General features: G+C 38.1%; 1 protein-coding gene across 1 annotated transcript in view; it reads left to right on the forward strand.

The window, feature by feature from the left end:
- ttn.1 (titin, tandem duplicate 1) overlaps positions 1 to 22,243 on the forward strand; it is a 377,466-nt gene that overhangs the window by 296,058 nt on the left and 59,165 nt on the right. Inside the window, exons 200-224 of the mRNA XM_063052084.1 lie at positions 22 to 170; positions 2,195 to 2,345; positions 2,433 to 2,714; positions 2,808 to 3,110; positions 3,213 to 3,515; positions 3,593 to 3,874; positions 3,965 to 4,264; positions 4,542 to 4,844; positions 4,944 to 5,252; positions 6,016 to 6,297; positions 6,393 to 6,692; positions 6,791 to 7,084; positions 7,185 to 10,151; positions 10,260 to 10,580; positions 10,692 to 10,976; positions 15,368 to 15,667; positions 15,794 to 16,096; positions 17,738 to 18,013; positions 18,128 to 18,427; positions 18,515 to 18,817; positions 18,924 to 19,223; positions 19,355 to 19,642; positions 19,894 to 20,190; positions 20,271 to 20,573; positions 20,677 to 20,982. Coding sequence (XP_062908154.1) covers positions 22 to 170; positions 2,195 to 2,345; positions 2,433 to 2,714; positions 2,808 to 3,110; positions 3,213 to 3,515; positions 3,593 to 3,874; positions 3,965 to 4,264; positions 4,542 to 4,844; positions 4,944 to 5,252; positions 6,016 to 6,297; positions 6,393 to 6,692; positions 6,791 to 7,084; positions 7,185 to 10,151; positions 10,260 to 10,580; positions 10,692 to 10,976; positions 15,368 to 15,667; positions 15,794 to 16,096; positions 17,738 to 18,013; positions 18,128 to 18,427; positions 18,515 to 18,817; positions 18,924 to 19,223; positions 19,355 to 19,642; positions 19,894 to 20,190; positions 20,271 to 20,573; positions 20,677 to 20,982 — 9,807 coding nt within the window. The remainder of the gene's footprint in view (positions 1 to 21; positions 171 to 2,194; positions 2,346 to 2,432; positions 2,715 to 2,807; positions 3,111 to 3,212; positions 3,516 to 3,592; positions 3,875 to 3,964; positions 4,265 to 4,541; positions 4,845 to 4,943; positions 5,253 to 6,015; positions 6,298 to 6,392; positions 6,693 to 6,790; positions 7,085 to 7,184; positions 10,152 to 10,259; positions 10,581 to 10,691; positions 10,977 to 15,367; positions 15,668 to 15,793; positions 16,097 to 17,737; positions 18,014 to 18,127; positions 18,428 to 18,514; positions 18,818 to 18,923; positions 19,224 to 19,354; positions 19,643 to 19,893; positions 20,191 to 20,270; positions 20,574 to 20,676; positions 20,983 to 22,243) is intronic.

The raw sequence follows: 22,243 nt of genomic DNA on the forward strand, positions 1-22,243 counted from the left end.
GTCATTTTTTTTTTTAAACAGCACCACCTGGCCCTCCATTTCCCAAAGTGACAGACTGGACTAAGTCAACTGTAGATCTTGAATGGGCTCCACCAACGAAAGATGGTGGATCCAGAATCACTGGCTATTTTGTTGAATTTAAGGAAGAAGGAAAGGAAGAGTGGGAGAAGGTAAATTCAAATGTAATGATTATTATTTTTTCACATATTTGAGATTTTACACATGAATCCATTTATTTTTCCTCCAGCACCATTACCACCAGTCCCCTTTCCAATTCAGTTCCAGACGTTGTCTTTATCTGACAGCAGTTGAGCACTATCATGGTAGTCTGCCACCTTAGAGTTTTGAAATTTGGAGGTCCAATCATTAAAATAGCTCAATCTCAATTCCAGTGCAGCTTTGCTCATTGGCCTGGTCTTAAAACAGGGCTAAAAGCAAAAGTGAAGAGCAGGCCCTAACACTTTCACTAGGGGCACATCAGCTTCGTTCTGAAGGACCCTTGAATCTAAAAGATACTTCACATTTCTTGGGCAACCATTATTTGTCTGCTTCTGTAAATCCCTCCTACACCCAAAACACAGAATCACAGTAGATGGTTGAAAAAATTTAATTTAATTTTAGTCCATAAGACCATAAGACATAGGAGCAGAATTAGGCCACTTGTCCCATCGAGTCTGCTGCGCCATTCCATCATTCCATCATATTATCCCTCTCAATCCTTTTCTCCTGCCTTCTCCCCATAACCTTTGTTGCCCTGACTAATCAAGAACCTATCAATCTCCACTTTAAATATACTCAATGACTTGGCCTCCACGGCTGTTTATGGCAATGAATTCCACAGATTCACTACTCTCTGACTAAGAAATTTTTCCTCATCTCTGTTCTTAATGACATCCCTCTATTCTGAAGCTGTGCTCTCTGATCTTAGACTCACTCACTATAGGAAGCATCATATCCATATCCATTCTATCTAGTCCTTTCAATATTTGGTAGGTTTCAATGAGACTCCTCTCCCCATTCTAAACTCTAGCAAGTACAGAGCCCAGAGTCATCAAACACTCTTCATACATGAACACTTTCATTCCTGGAATCATTCTTGTGAACCTCCTCAGGGCCCTCTCCAATGCCAGCAAATCCTTTCTTTGTTATGGGACAAAAACTGCTCACAATACTCCAAGTGTGATCTGATCAATGCCTGAAAAAGTCTCAGCATCATATCCTTGCTCCTATATTCTAGTCCTCTCAAAAAGAATGCTAACTTTGCATTTTCCTTCATTACCACTGACTTAACCTACGAATTAACCTTTGAGGAATTCCACACATGGACTCTTGCACTTCTTATTTTTGAATTTTCTTTTCTCCCTGCTTAGAAAATAGTCTACACCTTTATTCCTTCTATCAAAGTGCATGAGCATACACTTCCCTGCACTATATTCCATCTGCCACTTCTTTGCCCATTCTCCCAATTTGTCTAATTCCTTCTGCAGTGTTCATGCTTCTTCAACACTATATGCCCCTCCACCTATCTTTGTATCATCAGAAAAATTGGCCACAAAGCCATCAATTCTGTCATCCGAATTGTTGAAATATAATGTGAAACAAAGTAGTTCCAATACCAACTGGTGTTTGGAACACCAGTGGCCAAACAGAATAGACCCCTAATCTTCTATCCATACTGGTATATTTTCCATAATACTATGGGGGTTATCTTGCTAAATTGCCTCATGTGTAGCACCTTGTTAAAGGCCTTTTGAAAATCTAAGTAAACAGTATCCACTGATTATCCTTTGTCTATTCTGCCTGTTATTTCCTCAAAGAATTCCAACAGATTTGTCAGGTAAGATTTCCCCTTAAGGAAACCATGCTGACTTTGGCCTATGTCGTCATGCACTCCAAGTACCCCGAAATCTCATCCTTAATAACAGACTCCAGCATTTTCCCAACCACTGAATTCAGGCTAACAGCCTCTCATTTCCTTTCTTCTACCTCCTTCCCTTTTTAAATAGCCTGCACTTACATATCCACTGCCGTTATTAAGCCTTTTGATGAAATCAGAAATATCAGAGCAATGTGAAAAGGGCTCAAAAGGCCTAGATTTTAACTTCCATCTTTCACTTACCCAATCTGGAAGAATGGTTTTATCTATTTTCATCAAAATTGAAACTTTCCTCTATTTTCTGCTGGCTTTTCGCAGGTTAAAGACAAAGAAATTAGAGGCACGAAGTTTGTTGTTCCAGGACTGAAGGAGGGAAATGTATATAGATTCAGAGTAAGAGCAGTAAATGCTGCTGGAGTCGGTGAACCAGGAGAGGTTTCTGATGCCATTGAAGTCAAGGATAGAACAGGTGAAAATAAAGATTTTTTAAATTTTATTTCAATACATTATTTTGGCAATAATTAATATCTGACATAATTTTGTTTATACACTCTAGTCATTCCAGATATTAACTTGGATGCCAGTGTGAGAGAAAAAATTGTGGTACATGCTGGTGGTGTAATTCGTATCTTGGCATATGTATCGGGTAAACCAGCTCCAGAGATCTCATGGGCAAAGGATGATAAGCCAATGCCAAAAGAAGCTGTAATTGAAACCACCCTGATCAGTTCTGCTCTGGTTATAAAGAATTGTCAGCGACACCATCAAGGAATATACAACCTTATTGCTAAGAATGTAGGAGGTGAAAGAAGAAAGACCATTATTGTTGAAGTTTTAGGTAAATATTATTTTCTGATTTTGCCCAAATTTTCAAAAATTTGACAATCAATTTTTCTCAAGAACAAATAAATTTATTTTTTCTTAATTGCAGATGTTCCTGGACCAGTAGGTGAACCTTTCCGCTGTGAAAACCTAACAAATGATTCTTGCAAATTAACATGGTTCCTCCCTGAAGATGATGGTGGTTCTGCAATTACCAACTATATAATTGAAAAGCGTGAAGTTGAACGTCGTGGTTGGTCACCTGTCACATACACAGTTACTAGACAGAATGCTGTTGTCCAGAATCTGATCCCAGGAAATGCTTATTTCTTTAGAATTGCAGCTGAAAATATTATTGGCATGGGCCCATGGGTGGAGACAAAACAAGAAATTATAATTAAAGAGCCAGCATGTAAGTAATGTTTCTAATTTAATGTTTCTCATTTTTAAGTATTAAATAAATCTATTTTAGCCACTAAATACACGAACCTTTCTACTTTTTTCCAACTTGTAGCTGTCCCTGAACGTCCTGAAGATCTTGAAGTAACAGCAGTGACAAAGCAATCAGTTAGCTTAAAATGGAAGCCTCCTAAATATGATGGTGGTTCAGACATTACGATGTATGTTCTTGAGTGTCGTTTGATTGGTAAAGAGAAGTTCATCAAAATTACTAAGGAGAAATTGTTAGATCGGATATTTACACATAGTAGCTTAAAAGAAGGTGACACATATGAGTACCGTGTCAGTGCAGTAAATGCTATCGGCCAAGGGAAACCATCATTCTGTACAAAACCAATAACTTGCAAGGATCAGCTTGGTAAGATTAATTTCAAATATTTTGCAAATTGAAATTTCTTTTCAAAATGGTAATAATTGTGTGTAAATTATCTTTAGAACCACCAACACTCGAACTGGATTTCCGAGATAAGTTTATTGTGCGTGTGGGTGAATCCTTCAGCTTGACAGGACAATATAAAGGGAAACCTACACCAAAAGTTTCTTGGTTTAAGGATGATGAACCAGTCGAAGAGACAAAATGCTTAAAAATCAACACAACTCCAACAAAACTATGTCTAACTATTTTCAAAGGTGTCCGTGCTAATTCGGGTAAATACTGTGTAGTTCTGGAGAACAGCACAGGAGTACGGAAGGGTCTGTGTCAAGTGACTGTAGTTGGTAAGTTAATTATTTTTCACCTTTTTCAGATTAAAATCTTGTAACGTTGAACTAGAATGCAGTACTGAAACCAAATTTTACCACCTTCAGATCGTCCACAACCTCCAGTTGGCCCAGTTGTTTTTGATGAAGTTCACAGAGATAGAATGGTTATTTCCTGGAAACCTCCACTTGATGATGGAGGCAGTCAAATCACAAATTATATTGTTGAAAAGAGGGATACAAACAGAGAACTCTGGATGCCTGTTACTTCTTCAACTACAAAGACAACTTGTAAAGTTCCAAAATTAATTGAAGGCCGGGAGTATATTATTCGTATCTATGCAGAAAACATGTATGGAATCAGTGATGCATTGCTTTCAGAGGAAGTTAAAGCCAAAGATCGCTACAGTAAGTGCTCGACCTCAGAATTAATTTATTAAATTAAAAAAGCAAATATTGAATAAAGTAAATTTTAAAATCAGGTGTGTTTTCTATCTTTTGTTGTCTGGAATATGACAGTTTATGGTTTAATAGTGTTTTGTATTTAAAGGCTTCGTTATTTTGTTAAAATAAAGTGGTATGTGTGGTGATAGCAAATATGTTCTGTCTCCTATTATATTAATGGATTTATAAACTTGGTCTATAATTTTTTTTTACCAAGTTTTTGTTTTATTTTTTTCTGAAGGGGTTCCTGAAGCACCAGAACAACCAGTGATAAAAAATATTACGAAGGATTCTGCTGTGGTAATTTGGAATAGACCTCGAGATGGAGGCAAGCCCATCATTAAATATATTGTTGAAAAGAAAGAAACAATGTCCAACCGCTGGTTAAGAGTATCCAAAGAACCAATTTATCCAGACACTCAGTATACTGTAACAGATCTCCTTGAAGGCTGTGAATATGAATTCCGTGTCTCAGCAGAAAACGAAATAGGAGTTGGAGATCCTAGTCCACCATCTAGACCCTTCTTTGCAAAAGATCCAATAGGTATATTCAGCTTACATCTATTTCTTTCTTTTCTTTGAAATAACAATTTGTGATGTATTTGTAAGATTTATTCTAACCACTATTTTACTCTTCATTTAGTTAAACCAAGTCCACCTGTTACTCCCCAAGCAGTAGACAAAACTAAATCTACTGTTGATTTATCTTGGCAACCTCCTCGCCATGATGGAGGAGGCAAAATATTGGGATATTTAGTGGAATATCAGAAAGTTGGTGAAGAAGAGTGGAAGAAAGCCAATCAAACACCAGACTCTTGTCCTGACATTCATTTTAAGGTGGCAGGTCTTAATGAAGGTGATACATACAAATTCCGGATTACAGCAGTCAATCAAGCTGGTGAATCAGATCCGGCTTATGTTCATGATCCTGTTCAAGCAAAAGACAGAATTGGTAAGTGATGTACTGTATGTTGTATATTTAATACTTCAATAATATTGTAAATATATTGTTTGATTAAGCATTCTTTGTTTGAATAATTGATTATGGGTTATATGTAAAAGTATGTTAACAGCATAGGATGTTATGTCACCACGTCATAAGTTCATAGTAAAGGTATTATCAAAGTACATGTATGTCACCATATACAATCCTGAGATTCATTGTACTTTCTTCCTGATGGCAGTAGCAAGAGTAGAACATCTGGGTGGTGGGAGTCCCTGATGATGGATGCTGCTTTCCTGTGATTCCATCTAGATATGCTCAGTGGAGGGGAGCACTTTACCTGTTTTGAACTGGGCTGTGTCCACTGCTTCCTGTAGACTTTTGCATTCAAGGGCATTGGTGTTTCCATGCCAGGCCATGAGGCAACCAGTCAATATACTCTCCAGCACACATCTATAGAAGTTTGTCATGCCGAATCTTTGCAAACTGCTAAGGAAGTAGAAGCGCTGGTGTGCCTTCTTTGTAATTACACATGTGCTGGGCCCAGGCCAAGACCCGTAAGGAATCAAGGAATGCGCCTCACTAAAGTAAAGAACGAAGAAGATATATTATTCCCAGCTCTGTATTTTTCTTTTGATTAATTTCTGAAATTACAAGACATACCAATGTACAGGATTGCTATGTGGATCATTCCACATTGAGACCTTCTACCATTAGTGCTGTTCTGTTAAATTGTTTCTATATATGTAAAACTTTCTTATTTCCTTTGCAGAGGCTCCTGAATTGTTTGTAGATGCCAACATGGCTCGAAGTGTAAACATAAAAGCAGGAACTACCTTAACCCTCAGTGCAACCATAAAAGGAATGCCAATTCCAAAGGCCAGTTGGAAAAAGAATGACAATGAAGTACCAGTTAAAGCTGACATTGAAAGTACAGCAGTGAGCAGCAAGCTTGAAATCCTTAATACTGTCAGAAATGACAGTGGATGTTATTCATTAACTGTTGAGAATGAAGCTGGTAGCAAGAGTGCTGCTTGTACTGTTACTATATTAGGTAATGTGAATGGGCCATGAGAGTTATCAGATCAATTTCAATCAAATTGATTTGTTCAGTAATTAAAATAATAGGAAACTCTTAATTATTTTCAGATAAACCTGGTCCACCACGTAACTTGCAAATTAGCGAAGTTAGAAGTGATTCATGTTATCTGACTTGGAAGGAACCAGAAGACAATGGCGGTGCTGTTATCTCTAACTATATAATCGAGAAACGAGATGTTGCAGCTCCTCAGTGGATCCCTATCTCATCCACAAGCAAAAAGCATAGCATTATGGCTAAGTACTTAATGGAAGGCACCCAGTATTTATTCCGTGTGGCTGCTGAAAACCAGTATGGCCGAAGTAGCTTTGTGGAATCAATAAAACCTATAAAGGCCCTTGATCCAATATGTAAGTTGTTATTTGTTGAGATTAACATTTTCATGTGAATACTTATAATATTTGTACCCACAACATTTAACTTACCAGGTTGTTGCTTATTTTTATAGCTCCTCCTGGCCCACCTAAGAACTTACACCATGTTGATGTGGACAAGACTGAGGTGTCTCTGGCTTGGAATTACCCAGATCGTGATGGGGGTTCGGAAATCAAAGGATTTTTAGTTGAATACCAGGAAGAAGGAGCAAAAGACTGGATTAATTTCAAAACTGTTAGCATACCTGAATGTGTTGTAACTGGTTTAGAACTAGGGAAGATATACAGGTTCCGCGTTAAAGCTCAAAATGCTGCTGGGCTTAGTCGTCCAGATACAACTGTACCTGTACTGTGTCAGGAGAAACTAGGTTGGTTTGTTTACTTGCTTTGTTCTTTCAATTACTTTTATTTTTTATTTTATTGTCACATCCTTGACATATATTCATTCATTTCTGCTTTATGTTATAGTGTCACCCTCGGTGGAAGTAGATGTAAGTTTGATTGAAGGTCTTGTTGTCAAAGCTGGCAGCACAGTCAAACTTCCTGCTTTTATAAGAGGCATTCCTACTCCTTCGGTAAAGTGGGTCACTGACGGTACTGAACTTAAGTCAGAAGGCGAATACAAGATTGATACTGACAACTGCTCTACCATGCTAACAATTAAGAACTGTACCAGGAAGCATAGTGGTGAATATGTACTTACTGTCTCCAATGCAGCTGGTAGTAAGTCAGTGGGTCTACACTTGATCGTTCTGGATGTTCCAGGCCCCCCAGTTGGTCCAACCAATATCCTGGAGGTAACACCACAGCACATGATCATCTCTTGGCGTCCACCTAAGGATGATGGTGGAAGCCCTGTTATGAATTACATTGTTGAGAAACGAGAAACTAAGAAAGAAACCTGGGGTATTGTTATCTCTGGAAGCACAAGTACCCAAGCGAAAATTCCACGTCTTCAGAAAGGCTGTGAATATATTATGCGCGTTCGAGCTGAAAACAAGATTGGTATTGGTGAACCATTAGAGTCTAAACCAACTGTAGCTAAGTATATGTTTGATGTTCCAGGCCCACCTACTAAACCAACTGTTTATGATATCACAGAAAATGCAGTCACAGTATCTTGGGGCGTACCAAAATACGATGGTGGTAGTCCAGTTATTGGTTACATAATGGAACGAAGGGAGAAAACTGGTAAATGGATCCGTGTAAATAAGACTCCAATACTAGATCTAAAATTGAGAACCGTTGGACTTTTTGAAGGTAATACATATGAATTCAGAATATTTGCTGAAAATATTGCTGGTCTAAGCAAACCATCACCAATTTCTGATCCAGTCTCAGCAATCCGCCCTATAAGGCCACCTGGACCACCTATCAATCCTAAACTGAAAGACAAGACAAGAGAAACTGTTGACTTAGTCTGGACAAAGCCCAGCAATGATGGAGGCAGCCCAATCTTAGGATATATTGTAGAATGTCAGAAAGCTGACACTGCAAAGTGGGATAGAATTAATAAAGATGATTTAATCCCACAGTGTGCTTTTAGAGTACCTGGCCTTATTGAAGGAAATGAATACAGATTCCGCATAAAGGCTGCCAACATTGTCGGTGAAGGTGAACCAAGGGAGCTGCCAGAATCTGTAATCGCAAAAGATATTCTTTATCCTCCAGAGCTGGAACTTGATATTGTTTGCCGTGATCTAATCACAGTTCGTGTTGGACAAACTATTTCAGTAACAGGACGTGTTAAAGGCCGACCAGATCCAGAAATTACATGGTCAAAAGAAGGCAAAGTGCTTGTTGCTAGCAAACGTATAGAGATTTGTAATGACTATCCTGTGATACAACTACTAATTAGAGAGGCAACTAGAGCTGATCATGGTAAATACCATGTAGTTGCTAAAAATAATAGTGGACAAGTTCAAGCTGCTGTTATTGTCAATGTCCTGGATAGACCAGGCCCTTGTAAGAATATCAGGACAAGCTATGTCACTAAAGATTCCTGTATGCTTTCCTGGGAGAATCCAGATGATAATGGAGGCTCAGAAATTACTAACTATATAGCAGAACACCGTCAACCCAATCAGAGAGGATGGTTTTTGATCTCATCTGATTTAACTAAACGTGTAGTCAAGATTCCACTTACAACAAACCAAGAGTACTTCTTCCGTGTGTGTGCAGAAAACAAAGTTGGACTAGGTCCAACAATTGAAACAAAAACACCAATCTTAGCCATTGATCCTGTTGAGAAGCCTGGAGAACCAGAAAACCTACATGTTGCTGATATAGGAAAGACTTTTGTCCTACTTAAGTGGAGAAGACCTGATTATGATGGTGGTAGCCCTAACCTGTCCTATCATGTTGAGAGAAGATTAAAGGACACAGATGAATGGGAAAGAGTGCACAAAGGGAGTATTAAAGAGACAAGTTTCATGGTTGATAAATGTATTGAGAACCAGACTTACCAGTTTAGAGTTCAGACCAAGAATGAAGGTGGTGAAAGCAATTGGGTGAAGACTGATTATATTATTGTCAAGCCAGAAGTACAAAAACCAGTCTTGGATCTAAAGCTTGCTGGAATATTAACTGTAAAAGCAGGTGAAACTTTCAGAATTGAAGCCGCAATGAGAGGCAAACCTCAACCAGAAGTTGTCTGGGTAAAAGACAAAGATGCGATAGATCTTAGCAGATCTCCCCGAGCTAAGATTGAAACAACTTCTGATGCATCCAAACTAATTGTAATTAAATCTAAACGAGAAGACAGTGGTAAATATACAATCACTGCAACTAATCCGGCTGGTTCCTTTACAGCTTATGCTACTGTGAATGTTTTGGATGTACCAAGTGAAGTCAGAAATTTGAAAGTATCTGGCATTGCAAGTGATAGGTGTAGAGTCAGCTGGGATGCACCAGCAGATGATGGTGGATGTGAAATTCAAAACTATGTTCTTGAAAAATGTGAAAGCAAAAGAATGGTCTGGTCTGTATTCTCTACTTCTATAATTAATGAATATGCAAATGTCACTCGTTTGGTTGAAGGAAATGAATACATATTCCGAGTGCGTGCAGAAAACAAAATAGGCACAGGTCCACCATCAGAAACTAAGCCCATTATAGCTAAGACACAGTTTAATAGACCAGGTCCTCCAGATGCACCAGAAGTCACCAAAGTCAGCAAAGAAGAAATAACTGTTGTATGGAATCCACCAGAAGATGATGGTGGAAAATCAATCACGGGATACATATTGGAGAAGAAAGAGAAACGAGCAGTTAGATGGGTGGCAGTCACAAAGAGTCCAATTCCAGAAAGACGAATGAAAGTTACAAATTTGATTCCTGAATATGAATACCAGTTCCGTGTCAAAGCTGAAAATGAAGTTGGATTAGGAGAACCAAGTCCACCTTCAAGACCAGTATTAGCAAAGGATCCTATGGGTATATACATTTTTAACATTAAGTCAATTTTCTATAAACAAGTTTGAATGCTTTTCTCATCACTCACGCCACATTCTCCTAATTAATATTCTGTTTTTCTATACACAGAACCTCCTGGTCCACCAAGTGGCCTTAAGGTGATTGATAGTACAAAGACCTCTATTTCTCTTGGCTGGACAAAGCCTGTTTATGATGGTGGTTCTCCTGTCACTGGTTATGTTGTTGAAATGAGACCAAAGGGTGTTGGTAAATCTCCTGATGATGGATGGACAAGATGTAACGTTGCAGCTCAGCTGGTTGTTACTCAGTTTACTGCAAGCGGCCTTGATGAGAAACAAGAATACGAGTTTAAGGTTTCTGCACAGAATCAGGTTGGAATTGGTCGTCCTGCTGAACTTAAAGAAGCAGTATCTCCAAAGGAGATCTTAGGTGTGCATCGCATTTTACCTTTCTTTACTTTATGGTATATAAAATATATTTAATGTAATCATATTCTTTTCTTCAAGAGAATAAATCTTTCATAAAATGGATCTTTTTCAGAACCACCAGAGATTGACTTAGATGCAAGCCTGAGAAAAGTGTTAACTGTCAGAGCTGGATGTCCTATCAGATTATTCGCCACCATCAGGGGCCGACCAGCACCTAAAGTTACTTGGAGGAAAATTGGAATAGACAACGTTGTTCGAAGGGGTCAAGTAGACTTGATCGACACAATGACTTTCCTTGTCATTCCTGATAGTACCCGTGATGATTCTGGCAAATATTCGTTGACACTTGTAAATGCAGCAGGTGAAAAGGCTGTGTTTGTGAATGTTAAAGTACTGGGTGAGTACCTCCTTTTTATGTTCTATTTCATGATTTGATCTAACCATGAGAAAAGACTTTCTGATATGTTAAAGAGAAGTTTCTTGATTGGTGTATTTCTTGTCCCAAGAAGAAAGTCTTATTGCTAGATCTAATTTTGGGAAGTAGTATGAGTAAACTGGACAATGCTGTATTCCTGGGATTTTCAACTGCTGATTATATTGTATAAGGTTTTAATTGTAGCGCATAAGGAGGAGGAGAACCATGAATAAAAGTGCTTCAGGTAATTGAGAAGAGATTACTGGAGTCAATTGCAAGGTAGAAATGTGATAATGCAGTGGACAGATAGCACAAGAATAAATTGACAGCTAAGGTAATAAGGGAATCAAAATGGCACATTAATAATGTGTCACAGAATAAAATTGACCAAAGAAGAAATGGCTGAGGAATTAATTAATGACTCAGTAAAGGTACTTACTAGTAGATTAGATATCAACAAAGTCATATGAAACAAGGAAGTTATCAGAATATTGAAAGAAATTTTAAAAAGAATAAACCTAAGGCACTAGAAAGGTCTAAAGTACTGTATATGGTTGTTCACCCACTTTGAATAAGGTGCAAAGCCAAATGATATGTATTGGATTTCTAAGGAATATAAATGTAGATATTACAGGGTTTCTAAAATATTTAAATTATTCTAAGGTTAAAAGAAGGATGCCACAAAAATGGAAGCCTGCAAATTTTCCACTCAAAATTACAAAAATTGGGGAATGAATTTATCTTGGTCCTGGACATATATACAATAACCTGGGCGAATATTGAGGTTCTGATTAGGTAACAGTTAGGGATGTGGCAGATGATTTTTTATATATATATATACTTAGATAATAGGTTTGTTCACTATATTGGAATGAAAGAGACAGTTGTAACATATGTTCAAATAACTATGGATAGAAAACAGAGGGTTACAGACTGGATAGAAGGACCTCATGGTGTTTTTCAGGATTTAGTTCTGGAACCACTGCTTCTAATCATAAACACTTGTGGCTTGGGCTTAAAAGTAAAGAGCAATATTCTAAAATGTTGAAATTATTCAAAATTTGTATGTGTACTGATACTAACAGATAGCAGTGAAGAAGATACAAATAGACTTCAAGTGCTCCATGAGGAGTTTATCAGAATTTCATAGAAGAAAATAAAGTAGATTATGTGAGCCTAAAGCATATGAAAACATGTGAAATTATCTGTTTTGGTAGGGTGAGGAGAGGTAAAACAAACTAAATGGAACAGTTTCAAAGGTAAACATGTTGTTTTAAGTAAATGTTTTAAATCCCAGGTCTGATTAACAAAGGAGATAAGGTTCAACATGTTTACCAGAGGTTGCATTAACCTTTTGGGAAAAACAGCTGATTGTCCTCAGCATCCCATCAAAATGGAGGTGTCCATGAATGGCCTAAGGCAGTGTGTTCCTTGGTCATGCCTGGGATTGTTCAAGTATTCTTAATTGGTTCTCTGATGATCAGAGATTTAAAACCAGTTGAAATAGATGTAATCATCTCAATATGTAAAAATTATTTTAATAATTAAAAATAATCAATTTAAAAGCACACACAATTGACATAAATTAGGTAAAATTCAGTTCAGTGATGTCATTCAAATGTCATGCCTACGATAGCTGGTATAAAGCCAGTTACATTCCTTTCATTCTGCTCCTGAACTTCATCCTGAAAGTCAAATGCACAGCAGCATGTGGAAAAATCAGGAATGCACTAACCTATGCCATAATTTTGTTCATTAGCAGTTCTGTCTGGAGTCATGAGCTGAAAAGGTTCATAATCGGAGCCAATAAAACATAAGCCTAGAAATTCATTTGCATTGCACATTATTTTCAGTGTTAGGCAAGTGCTTTTCTTCAGAGTGAAAATATGAAAAAAAACATTTTCAGGTCATTATGAATCATCCTTGCAACTCAAAATCATTCTGATTTTGGAGCATTGAGTGGGAACTTGGACCATGTTAAGCTGGGGGCATCTGCCATTGGTCAATCATGGAATAAAGTGATCTTCAGACTGCAATGCCAATCTGTGAAGGCTACAAGCTTAAAAAAGTGTATATTTAAATTGTTGGAGGTTTCCACACTAAAAATTAAAGCCTTCCCAGAATCCTTACCATAGTCAACCAAAGGATGCCACCATACAAATTGAAGCCTCTTCTGCTCCAAAAATCACTACTCCATGTGCTGTCTATATCCTATACTATACATAACAAAATGCTAGTTTTCCTGACACTGCAAAACCCTGCTAGCCATGCATGATTTCCTCTTGCCACTTCTCTCCACCAATTCTCCAGCTTCAAATATCATTGCATTCCACTCTCCTGGCCAAGGTTCACCCCATCTCTTCCTTCTATTGGGCTAATGGACAACTATATCCTAGGCATAGCCTCAGGAAAATAGACCTTTACTCTTAGGTAGGACTGTAGTTTTACGCAGTGGACCAACAACTAAACCTTGTTTCAGTTGCCTTCGGCCACACCAAACATACATGCTAGAAATTCTAGGTAAAGTTCATTCAACCATACACATGAATGCCAACAAATGAGACAACATTCCTCCAGACCAAGGTACACAACACCTGCTGTATAACTCACACACATAACACATAAAGTAATATTACCACAAATTAACAAATAATATTGTATATATATGACGCAAGTTAAAAGGTAAACAGTATAACCTGCCTAACACTACTAGTGTTTCATACGTGATGAAACCTGAGGCAGGGAGTTCAGTAGTATTATAGCCTGAGGGAGGCAGCTGTTTCCTGTCCTATCAGTTCTTGTCCTAATGCTGTGTTACCTTCTACCTGATGGATGGAGGTCAAGGAGATTGTGGGACAAATGGGAGGGGTTACTGACAATGCCGAGTGCCCTGCATATGCAATGCTCCTGATAAATATCAATTTCAGTTTGGCCCCAGAAGAAAATTAAAAAGGCAAGAAGTTATGCCAGACCTGGTAAAGCATGAATTTAACCTCAACTAATGCACCCAATACTACATAGCATACCTTAAAAGTATATGATGATGTTGGAAATAGTACTGAAAAAAACACTAGAATTTCTATTAATTGACTGAATTTTTTGTTGGGAGTGTGGATATTGCTGACAAGACTACTTATAGCTTATCCCCAATTGCCTTTGCAAGGTGCAGGTGAGCCAACTTCTTGAACCACTTCAATCCTCTTGTTGGAGGTACTCGGACAATGCTGTTGAGTGAAGTTTAGGGACATAGACCCAGTATTGATGACAGACACATTCCTAAGTCAGATGGTCTGTGACTTAGAGGGGAACCTGCAGGTGATGATGCTGCAATGCACCAGCAACGTGTTTGGGATCTTCCTTTGGAACAGCTGAGATTATTAATTTCAGTGCATTTTGTAGATGCTGTATACTGTAGTCATTTTGTAGTGGCAGAGAAAATAAAGAAAGCTTAATGTCAGGAAAGATTCAGATGGAATAAACAAAGAAAACCTATTTCAATACGTAGGTTTCAGTAGGTACATTTAAGGTCAGGGAAATGTAACAATATACATCCTGAAATTCGTTTTCTTTGCAAACATCCACGAAAACAGAGGAGTGCCCCAAAGAATGAATGACAGTTATAATTTAGAACCCCAAAGCCCCGCAACTCTCCCCTCCCATGCATAAGCAGCAGCAAAGCAATTACCCCCCCCCCACCAGCAAAAAAGCATTGGCACCCCCCACTCCAGCGTGCAGCAAAGCATCAATAAAGACACAGTCTTGCAGTACCCGGAAGACTACTCATTCACCCGGTATTCAACATACCACAGGCGTACTCTCTCCCTAATTAGGGAAAAAAGAGGTGTCCCCAGTTTCACATATTACGAGGGGTGATTGATAAGTTTGTGGCCTAAGTTAGATGGCCTAAAGTTATACAGCTCTCGTTACAAGCACGTGCAGCTCAATTCTTTGAGTGATTATGCAGAAAGTTTGAAATTAATAACTTTTGCGGTATTTCTGTTTCAGATAATTGAAAATTGCTAGGCTTTCTAAAATTGTCTGCTTCCACTTTAGGCCACGAATTTATCAATCACCCCTCATATAAGTATTTCAAGACACATATTGAAGAAGCAACAAGATAAAGACTTTTCGGTTCCACAAGTGGTTAGGGTTTGAAATGTACTGTTTAATTGTGGAAACAGATTTAATAGCAGCTTTTACAAGGGAATTGGATGAAGGAGGAAAATACTTAAGGGAAATGGAATAAGAGTTAAATACTGAGATTAACCAAATTGCTTTGACTTCATAGCACAGTCTTGATGGCTTATTGGTGTCCTGAGATATTCTATGATTTTGTTTTAAGATTACATTGATGTTTTTTTTCTCAATTCCAGATACACCTGGGCCTGTCTCAGACTTTGATACTTCAGATGTTACAAAAACGGGATGCCAGTTGTCATGGTCACCACCTGAAAATGATGGTGGTAGTCCAGTAACACACTATATTTTGGAAAAGCGTGAAGCAGACAGGAAATCCTGGGGCAGAGTGGTACATGACTTCAAGAAAACTAGTTTCAAGGTGATTGGTTTAACACCTGGAACTGAATACTACTTCAGAGTAACAGCTGTCAATCAGTATGGTCCTGGGGTACCAAGAGACATTCCTAAATCAATTATAGCAAGAGATCCAGTCAGTAAGTATATATTTGTATTTTCTCATTAGTCCTAGAAAAAACAATCAGGCTTTGCCAAATTGTTCATTATTTCATTATTTTTTGTGGATTTTTAGATTCAAAGTAATTTTGTAACTTAATTTTTAGGTGAACCAGATCCACCCAAGAAATTGGATGTTGTTGACATAACAAAGAACAGTGCATCACTGGCGTGGTTACCACCTATAAGGGATGGAGGTGCTAAAATTGATGGTTATATCGTTGAGTATCAGAAAGAAGGCGAACCTGAGAAACACTGGACACAATACTCCATAATCAAGGATCTCAATATTCTTGTAACAGGCCTAAAGGAAGGAGTTAAATACAAATTTAGAGTTGCAGCTAGAAATGTTGTAGGGGCTAGCTTACCCAGAGAAACGGAAGGACTTTTTGAAATTAAAGAACAGCTGAGTAAGTACACAGGAAATATTTCTTTATGAATAAAGTATCAAAATTGAAACAAATTTTTGAAAAAAGGGGGCTTGTGAAGCAGGTTTTCAAATGTTAGTGCATAGCAATTCACATGAGGCACAACCTATGTTCAGCGTAATGCTTTGCATGTATTATGTTACCTGCTAAGGATACCTTTGCTGCTCCTTTCCTACAGTGAGATATCATTTACTGCATTTTGCAGCTCCCTGCCTAATAAAGCCTTTTAAGAAAAAGATCTCCAGGAGAGCAGTAGGCATATAAAATATGATCAGCTCTGGAAGGGGTCTTCTCACCTTTTTTGAGGATCTCTGATTCTCTACAGCAAGGGCTTCATCCATTCTACCATGAAATTGTAATTGTGACTTCTAATAATTAGTTGCTCTCACCTGTGGCTCCCTGTAGCTGTTTGCATGCCACACCCCGGGCAACGGCTTTGACAAGCCAGCTAAACCAGGTGAGGGTAGCCGACGGGTCTCAAACCCTCGGTGAGATAGAGAGTTGTCTATCCCAGCATGTGAAGACAGACTCCAGTGGATTGAGCGGATGAGACCAATGGAAGGTCCAATGGTCAAGAAGGCGGTCTCTGCAAGCGTCATGGAATGTGTAGAGCAGGACAAGACACAGAAGACGTCCTGGTCATCCACTGCGCCTAGTCCCATCTCCAGCCGTCTAGACTCTGTCTTGCCACTGGATCCAGATGGGAATTGGGAAGAGAGAGTGAGGCTGACGCTGCGCAACTCTCCCTCACTTAAATCCGAGTCACGCGCTAGTCTCGACACCATCAATAATGGTGTCGAGGTCCTCATCGACGTCAACGATGGACGAACAACAGCAACAACAATTAGTTGAATAACTAAACAGTCCCCTCTCTATCTTGAGCAGGGTGTTGAACTTGTACTTACCACCTGAAAGTGCATTCAGGCTGGCAATTAAAAAGTTTTCACCAGATATTCAATTTCCATTTCTCTTTCTTTTACACCTTTTACACATGAATTGAGAGGTTAACATCACAATTCAAACCTGGGGACTTTGTTATAACATTTTCAAGTATCAAAAGATTTGTTTTTCCATATGCTATGTTATAATTATAAGAAACTTTTTGAAGTATTTCATGTATAATGAGCAGTTTTGTAGACTAGTTGTACCACTTTACACTCAGGAACATCTCAGCAACAGCAAGCATTGAATGAAATTTTGAACTGCATATGCACAGAAAGTCAGTTTATTAAATACCTTTGGTTACAACTTATGACATGTAACAATACAGCACTCACAAAGTACTGCATTGGAGGAGCAGCCTAATATATATGACAAAATTCAGAAGTGGAGCCTGAATCCACAGCTTTTTTGACTAAGTGTAATGGTCAATCAAAAGATTGTGCATTTCTCGATCTTGTAATGAACCATATTTGAAAGAGCAAATAGCTTGTAAGTAATTTTATGTTGTTTAAGACGTCGACAAGTTGAACAGATTTCTGAATGCTTGCTGCTGGTTGAAAATCTTCTATGTAATTCTTTGAAGAATGAGGTCTTCTGCTGGCAGCATGTGGTAGGAAAATTGTAACAAAGGTTTCCTTTTTTACATCATGATACCATAAAAATACTTTGTTTTCCTTGTAGTGGCACCAAAGATTATCATGCCAGAGTTTATTACGATCAAAGCTGGACAGAAACTCAGAATTGAAGCTCATGTAGCCGGCAAACCTGCTCCAGTTTGCAAGTGGATGAAAAATGAAGAGGTTGTAGATCCATCCAGCCGACTCGTTGTGCATAAGACAAAGAACACTTCTGTCCTCATCGTCAAAGATGTTTCTAGAAAGGATAGTGGCTCCTACAGTCTTACTGCAGAAAATAGCTCTGGCATTGCCACCCAGAAGATCCGAGTAGTGATAATGGGTTTGTATAAACGCATAATGTTTTGAATTTGCATGAACTAAGTAAATAGTTTTCTATTAATTGGTTTATACAAAAGCAATGTTAATTAATCTTTTTGATGATTATCTTTTTCAGATATTCCTGGACCTCCACAACCTCCATTTGACATTTCAGAAATTGATGCTGACGCATGCAGTCTTAATTGGCATATTCCTTTTGAAGATGGTGGCAGCAACATTACAAACTACGTTGTTGAGAAATGCGATTTAAGCCGCGGTGACTGGGTTACTGCCGTAGCTTCCGTAACAAAAACAAACTGTAGGATTGGTAAACTGATCCCTGGCAATGAGTACATGTTCCGTGTTCGTGCAGAAAACAGATTCGGTGTTTCGGAACCTCTTACTTCAGATAAAATGATTGCAAGATTTCAGTTTGGTAAGCTATGAAGTTAACTATTTTGTTAAGGTCTCAAAATATTGTTCATGAGATGACCATAATTAATGTTTATATTTTCATCCACAGATGTTCCAAGTGAACCAAAGAATGCACGTGTCACAAAGGTGAACAAGGACTGCATGTTTGTTGCATGGGATAGACCAGAAAGTGACGGCGGTAGTCCCATTACAGGATATATTATTGAACGTAAAGAAAGAAATAGTCTTCTTTGGGTAAAGGCCAATGACACTTCTGTCCGTACTACTGAGTACCCATGTTCAGGGTTAATTGAAGGACTAGAATATACCTTCAGAGTCAGTGCATTGAACAGAGCAGGATCAAGCAAACCTAGTAAACCAACTGATTTTGAAACAGCCAGGACGCCTGTTGGTAAGCAGTACCAAAATTTGAAACTAGTTATTGAATGAATTTTATAAAACAACTTAAACATTATTGTTTTTGTTTGTAACAAACATCCATTGATATTCTGAATCAGATCCACCAGGCAAACCTGAACCTGTTGATGTTACAAATAATTCAGTATCTCTCGTCTGGGCAAGACCAAAACATGATGGTGGAAGCAAAATAATTGGCTATTACGTTGAAGCCTGTAAATTACCTAGTGATAAGTGGACACGGTGCAATACCAACTACCAAAGTGTACCTCATGAGGAATTCACTGTTACCAGTCTGGAAGAAGGTGCCCAGTATCAGTTCAGGGTTATTGCAAAGACCGCAGTTAATATGAGCAAGCCATCTGAACCTTCTGACCCAATAACCATCGCAACAGAGCATGGTAATAAATTAATATCACTTTATCATATTTTGATTTGATTCTGATTTTTGATGTTCTAATATAAGATATTAAAATAAATTAATGGATTAATAGAAGAAAATATTCCAACTAATGCTTTGTTCAATTTACAGTTGCACCCAAAATTGATTTGGGTGTGTCAATGAAGGCTTTGGTCACTGTAAAGGCTGGATCCAATGTTTGTTTGGATGCTAATGTCTTTGGAAAGCCTTTTCCAAAGATCACATGGAAGAAAGATGGCATGATAATAACACCTGCTGAAGGCATTAAGATGGCCAGAGTAAGGAATTTGTGCACACTTGAATTATTTAGTGTGCGAAGGAAAGAAACTGGGGAGTACACAATTGTTGCAGAAAACGAGAGTGGATCCAAATCAGCCAACGTGAAAGTTAAAGTACTCGGTAAAAAATACTTAATGTACCGTGTGTATGAATCTACTGTTAATTGTACAGTGCTTCACAAGATATATATGTAAATATCTATCTATATCTAATGAAATAACATAAATACCTTTTGAGATGGTAATGAAAAGCAGTATGTTTTTCCTTGAGGTTAATGAATACAAGGTTTTAAAAGCAATGGACTTACACAAGTAAAAGATACAGTTTTCTAAAATGTTAATGCATCTTACTTTCTGTTTTCTTTCATATAGATAAACCTGGACCCCCAGCTTCTATCAAAATCAGCAATATTTATTCTGATCGTGTTACTCTGTCTTGGGAACCTCCTCTTGAGGATGGCGGTGCTGAGATTACAAACTACATTGTTGATAAACGTGAGACAAGCCGTCCTAATTGGGCTCAAGTTACTGCTAATTTACAACTTACGAAGTGTGGAGTAGAAAAACTGATTGAAGGTCATGAATACCAGTTCCGTGTCAGTGCTGAAAACAAGTATGGCATTGGTGACCCAATAATGACAACTTCAGTTGTTGCTAAGAATCCATATGGTAACTAAAACATTTTTTCTTTGTAGCTATTTTTAATTTAAAATACTGTATATGTAATAGTTACTGTGTGTTCTTTGCAGATGTACCTGGGCCATGTGATGCTCCAGTAATCAGCAACATCACAAAAGATCATATGACTGTTAGCTGGAAAGCCCCATCAGATGATGGTGGCTCTCCGGTGACTGGATATTTGCTGGAAAAACGTGAGGCAAGTGCTGTAAGTTGGTCAAAAGTCAATAGAAGGCCGGTATTGGAAAGAACTGTGAAAGCTACAGGACTTCAAGAAGGAACTGAGTATGAGTACAGAGTTATTGCTTTGAATAAAGCTGGACCAGGCAAACCCAGTGAATCTTCAAAATCAGCAATTGCTTTTGATCCTCAATGTAAGTAGATATATGATTATATGTATATACAGTGTAATCTTGTATATTGTAATTTTTTCATTTCAAATACATTTTTCATGCAAATTGTTTTATTTCCATTTAGATCCTCCAGGACCTCCTGCTTTCCCGAAGGTAGTTGATACAACTCGTAGTAGTATCAGCTTGTCATGGGGTAAACCAGCATACGATGGTGGCAGTCCAATCCTGGGATACCTAGTTGAAATTAAACGTGCTGATGGTGAAAACTGGATAAAATGCAACGTACCAAGGGCTCTCCGAGAAACAAACTATATTGTAACAGGATTATGTGAAGGAACTGAATATCAGTTCCGTGTAAGTGCAGTAAACAAAATAGGCTTCAGTGATCCAAGTGAAGTGCCTGACAAACATACAGCAAAGGATATATTAAGTAAGTTTCAGTACACGTGTGCAGGAATTTAAATAATGTTTCATAAAATACCCTGGCATATTAGATACATCAAACCTGCTGCTGAGCCCCTGTACTCAACATTGAGCCAACAGGTTTTCTGCAGTAACTAGGCAAAAGGGCCATATACACTTTATACCTGGATTCTCAGCTTTACACTAAGTATACCTGGTACATTAGCACAGACTTGCTCATCTGAATGAAAATACAAAATTTCAGTAAAATGATAAGTAGTGGCAAATGGTTTCCTTTTATATTTTACCTGATACAAATTTTGTAGCCTGGGGAAAAGTACACATTGAGGACAACAAATACTTTTTCGGGTTTTAATTCCTTTATCTGTTTTAGATGTTTAAGTGCCAGAAGAGGGTCGCAAAACAAAACAAACAAATTTACAACCAGTTCTTGCCGTTACAATCTCAGTTTAACTTTCGATCCACACCCTTGTGTATGGACAGAATTGCATATGCAGCATAAAAAATACCAGAACTAATACAGTAGTGGCAATTTTGAAGGAACATAATACAAACAACATTAGAATCCCACCACCCTGCATCTTATACATAACAGCGAAAAATGTAAGCGACTACATCTCATCTAAGACGTACGCACGTGCTGAACTTCCAAACAGAGACTAAACATTCACAATTCGCGGTTACATGTACAATCAGTCCTGATACAATAAAGTTTGACAAAAAAGTACACTTTGGCACAACTTTTACAAGGTATTGCCTGGTAGTTAAATTACAGGAAGACTGACCTACTTGGATGGTGAGGAACTTTGCATAAGCCACACGATCCAGCATTGATGCCTTTACTCGTGAAAATCTAAAGCATCCACATGTAAAGCATGTCAAATTACCGATATTCTCGATTCGCCAACAAGCATAAACGAATTCACATGGATATTGTCAATTAATGCTCGCCTTTCCTCACCATGCCCAGTCTCTGGGAGGAACTCAATTCCAATGCCCCACCAGCGTCTTCAGCAGAAAACAAAATGGCTTCCCCACTATCCCGCGCGTGCGTAATGACATCACCATCTCCCTTAAAGGCACAGACAACTATTCTAGCATTACCCGGATGGATGCCTAAGTACACTTTTAATGATACTGAATAAGATCCGACGGTCATCCAGTTACACAAATATCCTAATTTATTAAAGTGAGAAGTATTTCTATTGTTTATAGTTTATTATTTAAATGTTTTCTCATTATTTCTAACCTCTCCCCTAACTATTTCT

The sequence above is a fragment of the Mobula hypostoma genome, chromosome 6 (genome assembly GCF_963921235.1).
Source record: "Mobula hypostoma chromosome 6, sMobHyp1.1, whole genome shotgun sequence".
NCBI classification, from domain to species: Eukaryota; Metazoa; Chordata; class Chondrichthyes; order Myliobatiformes; family Myliobatidae; genus Mobula; species Mobula hypostoma.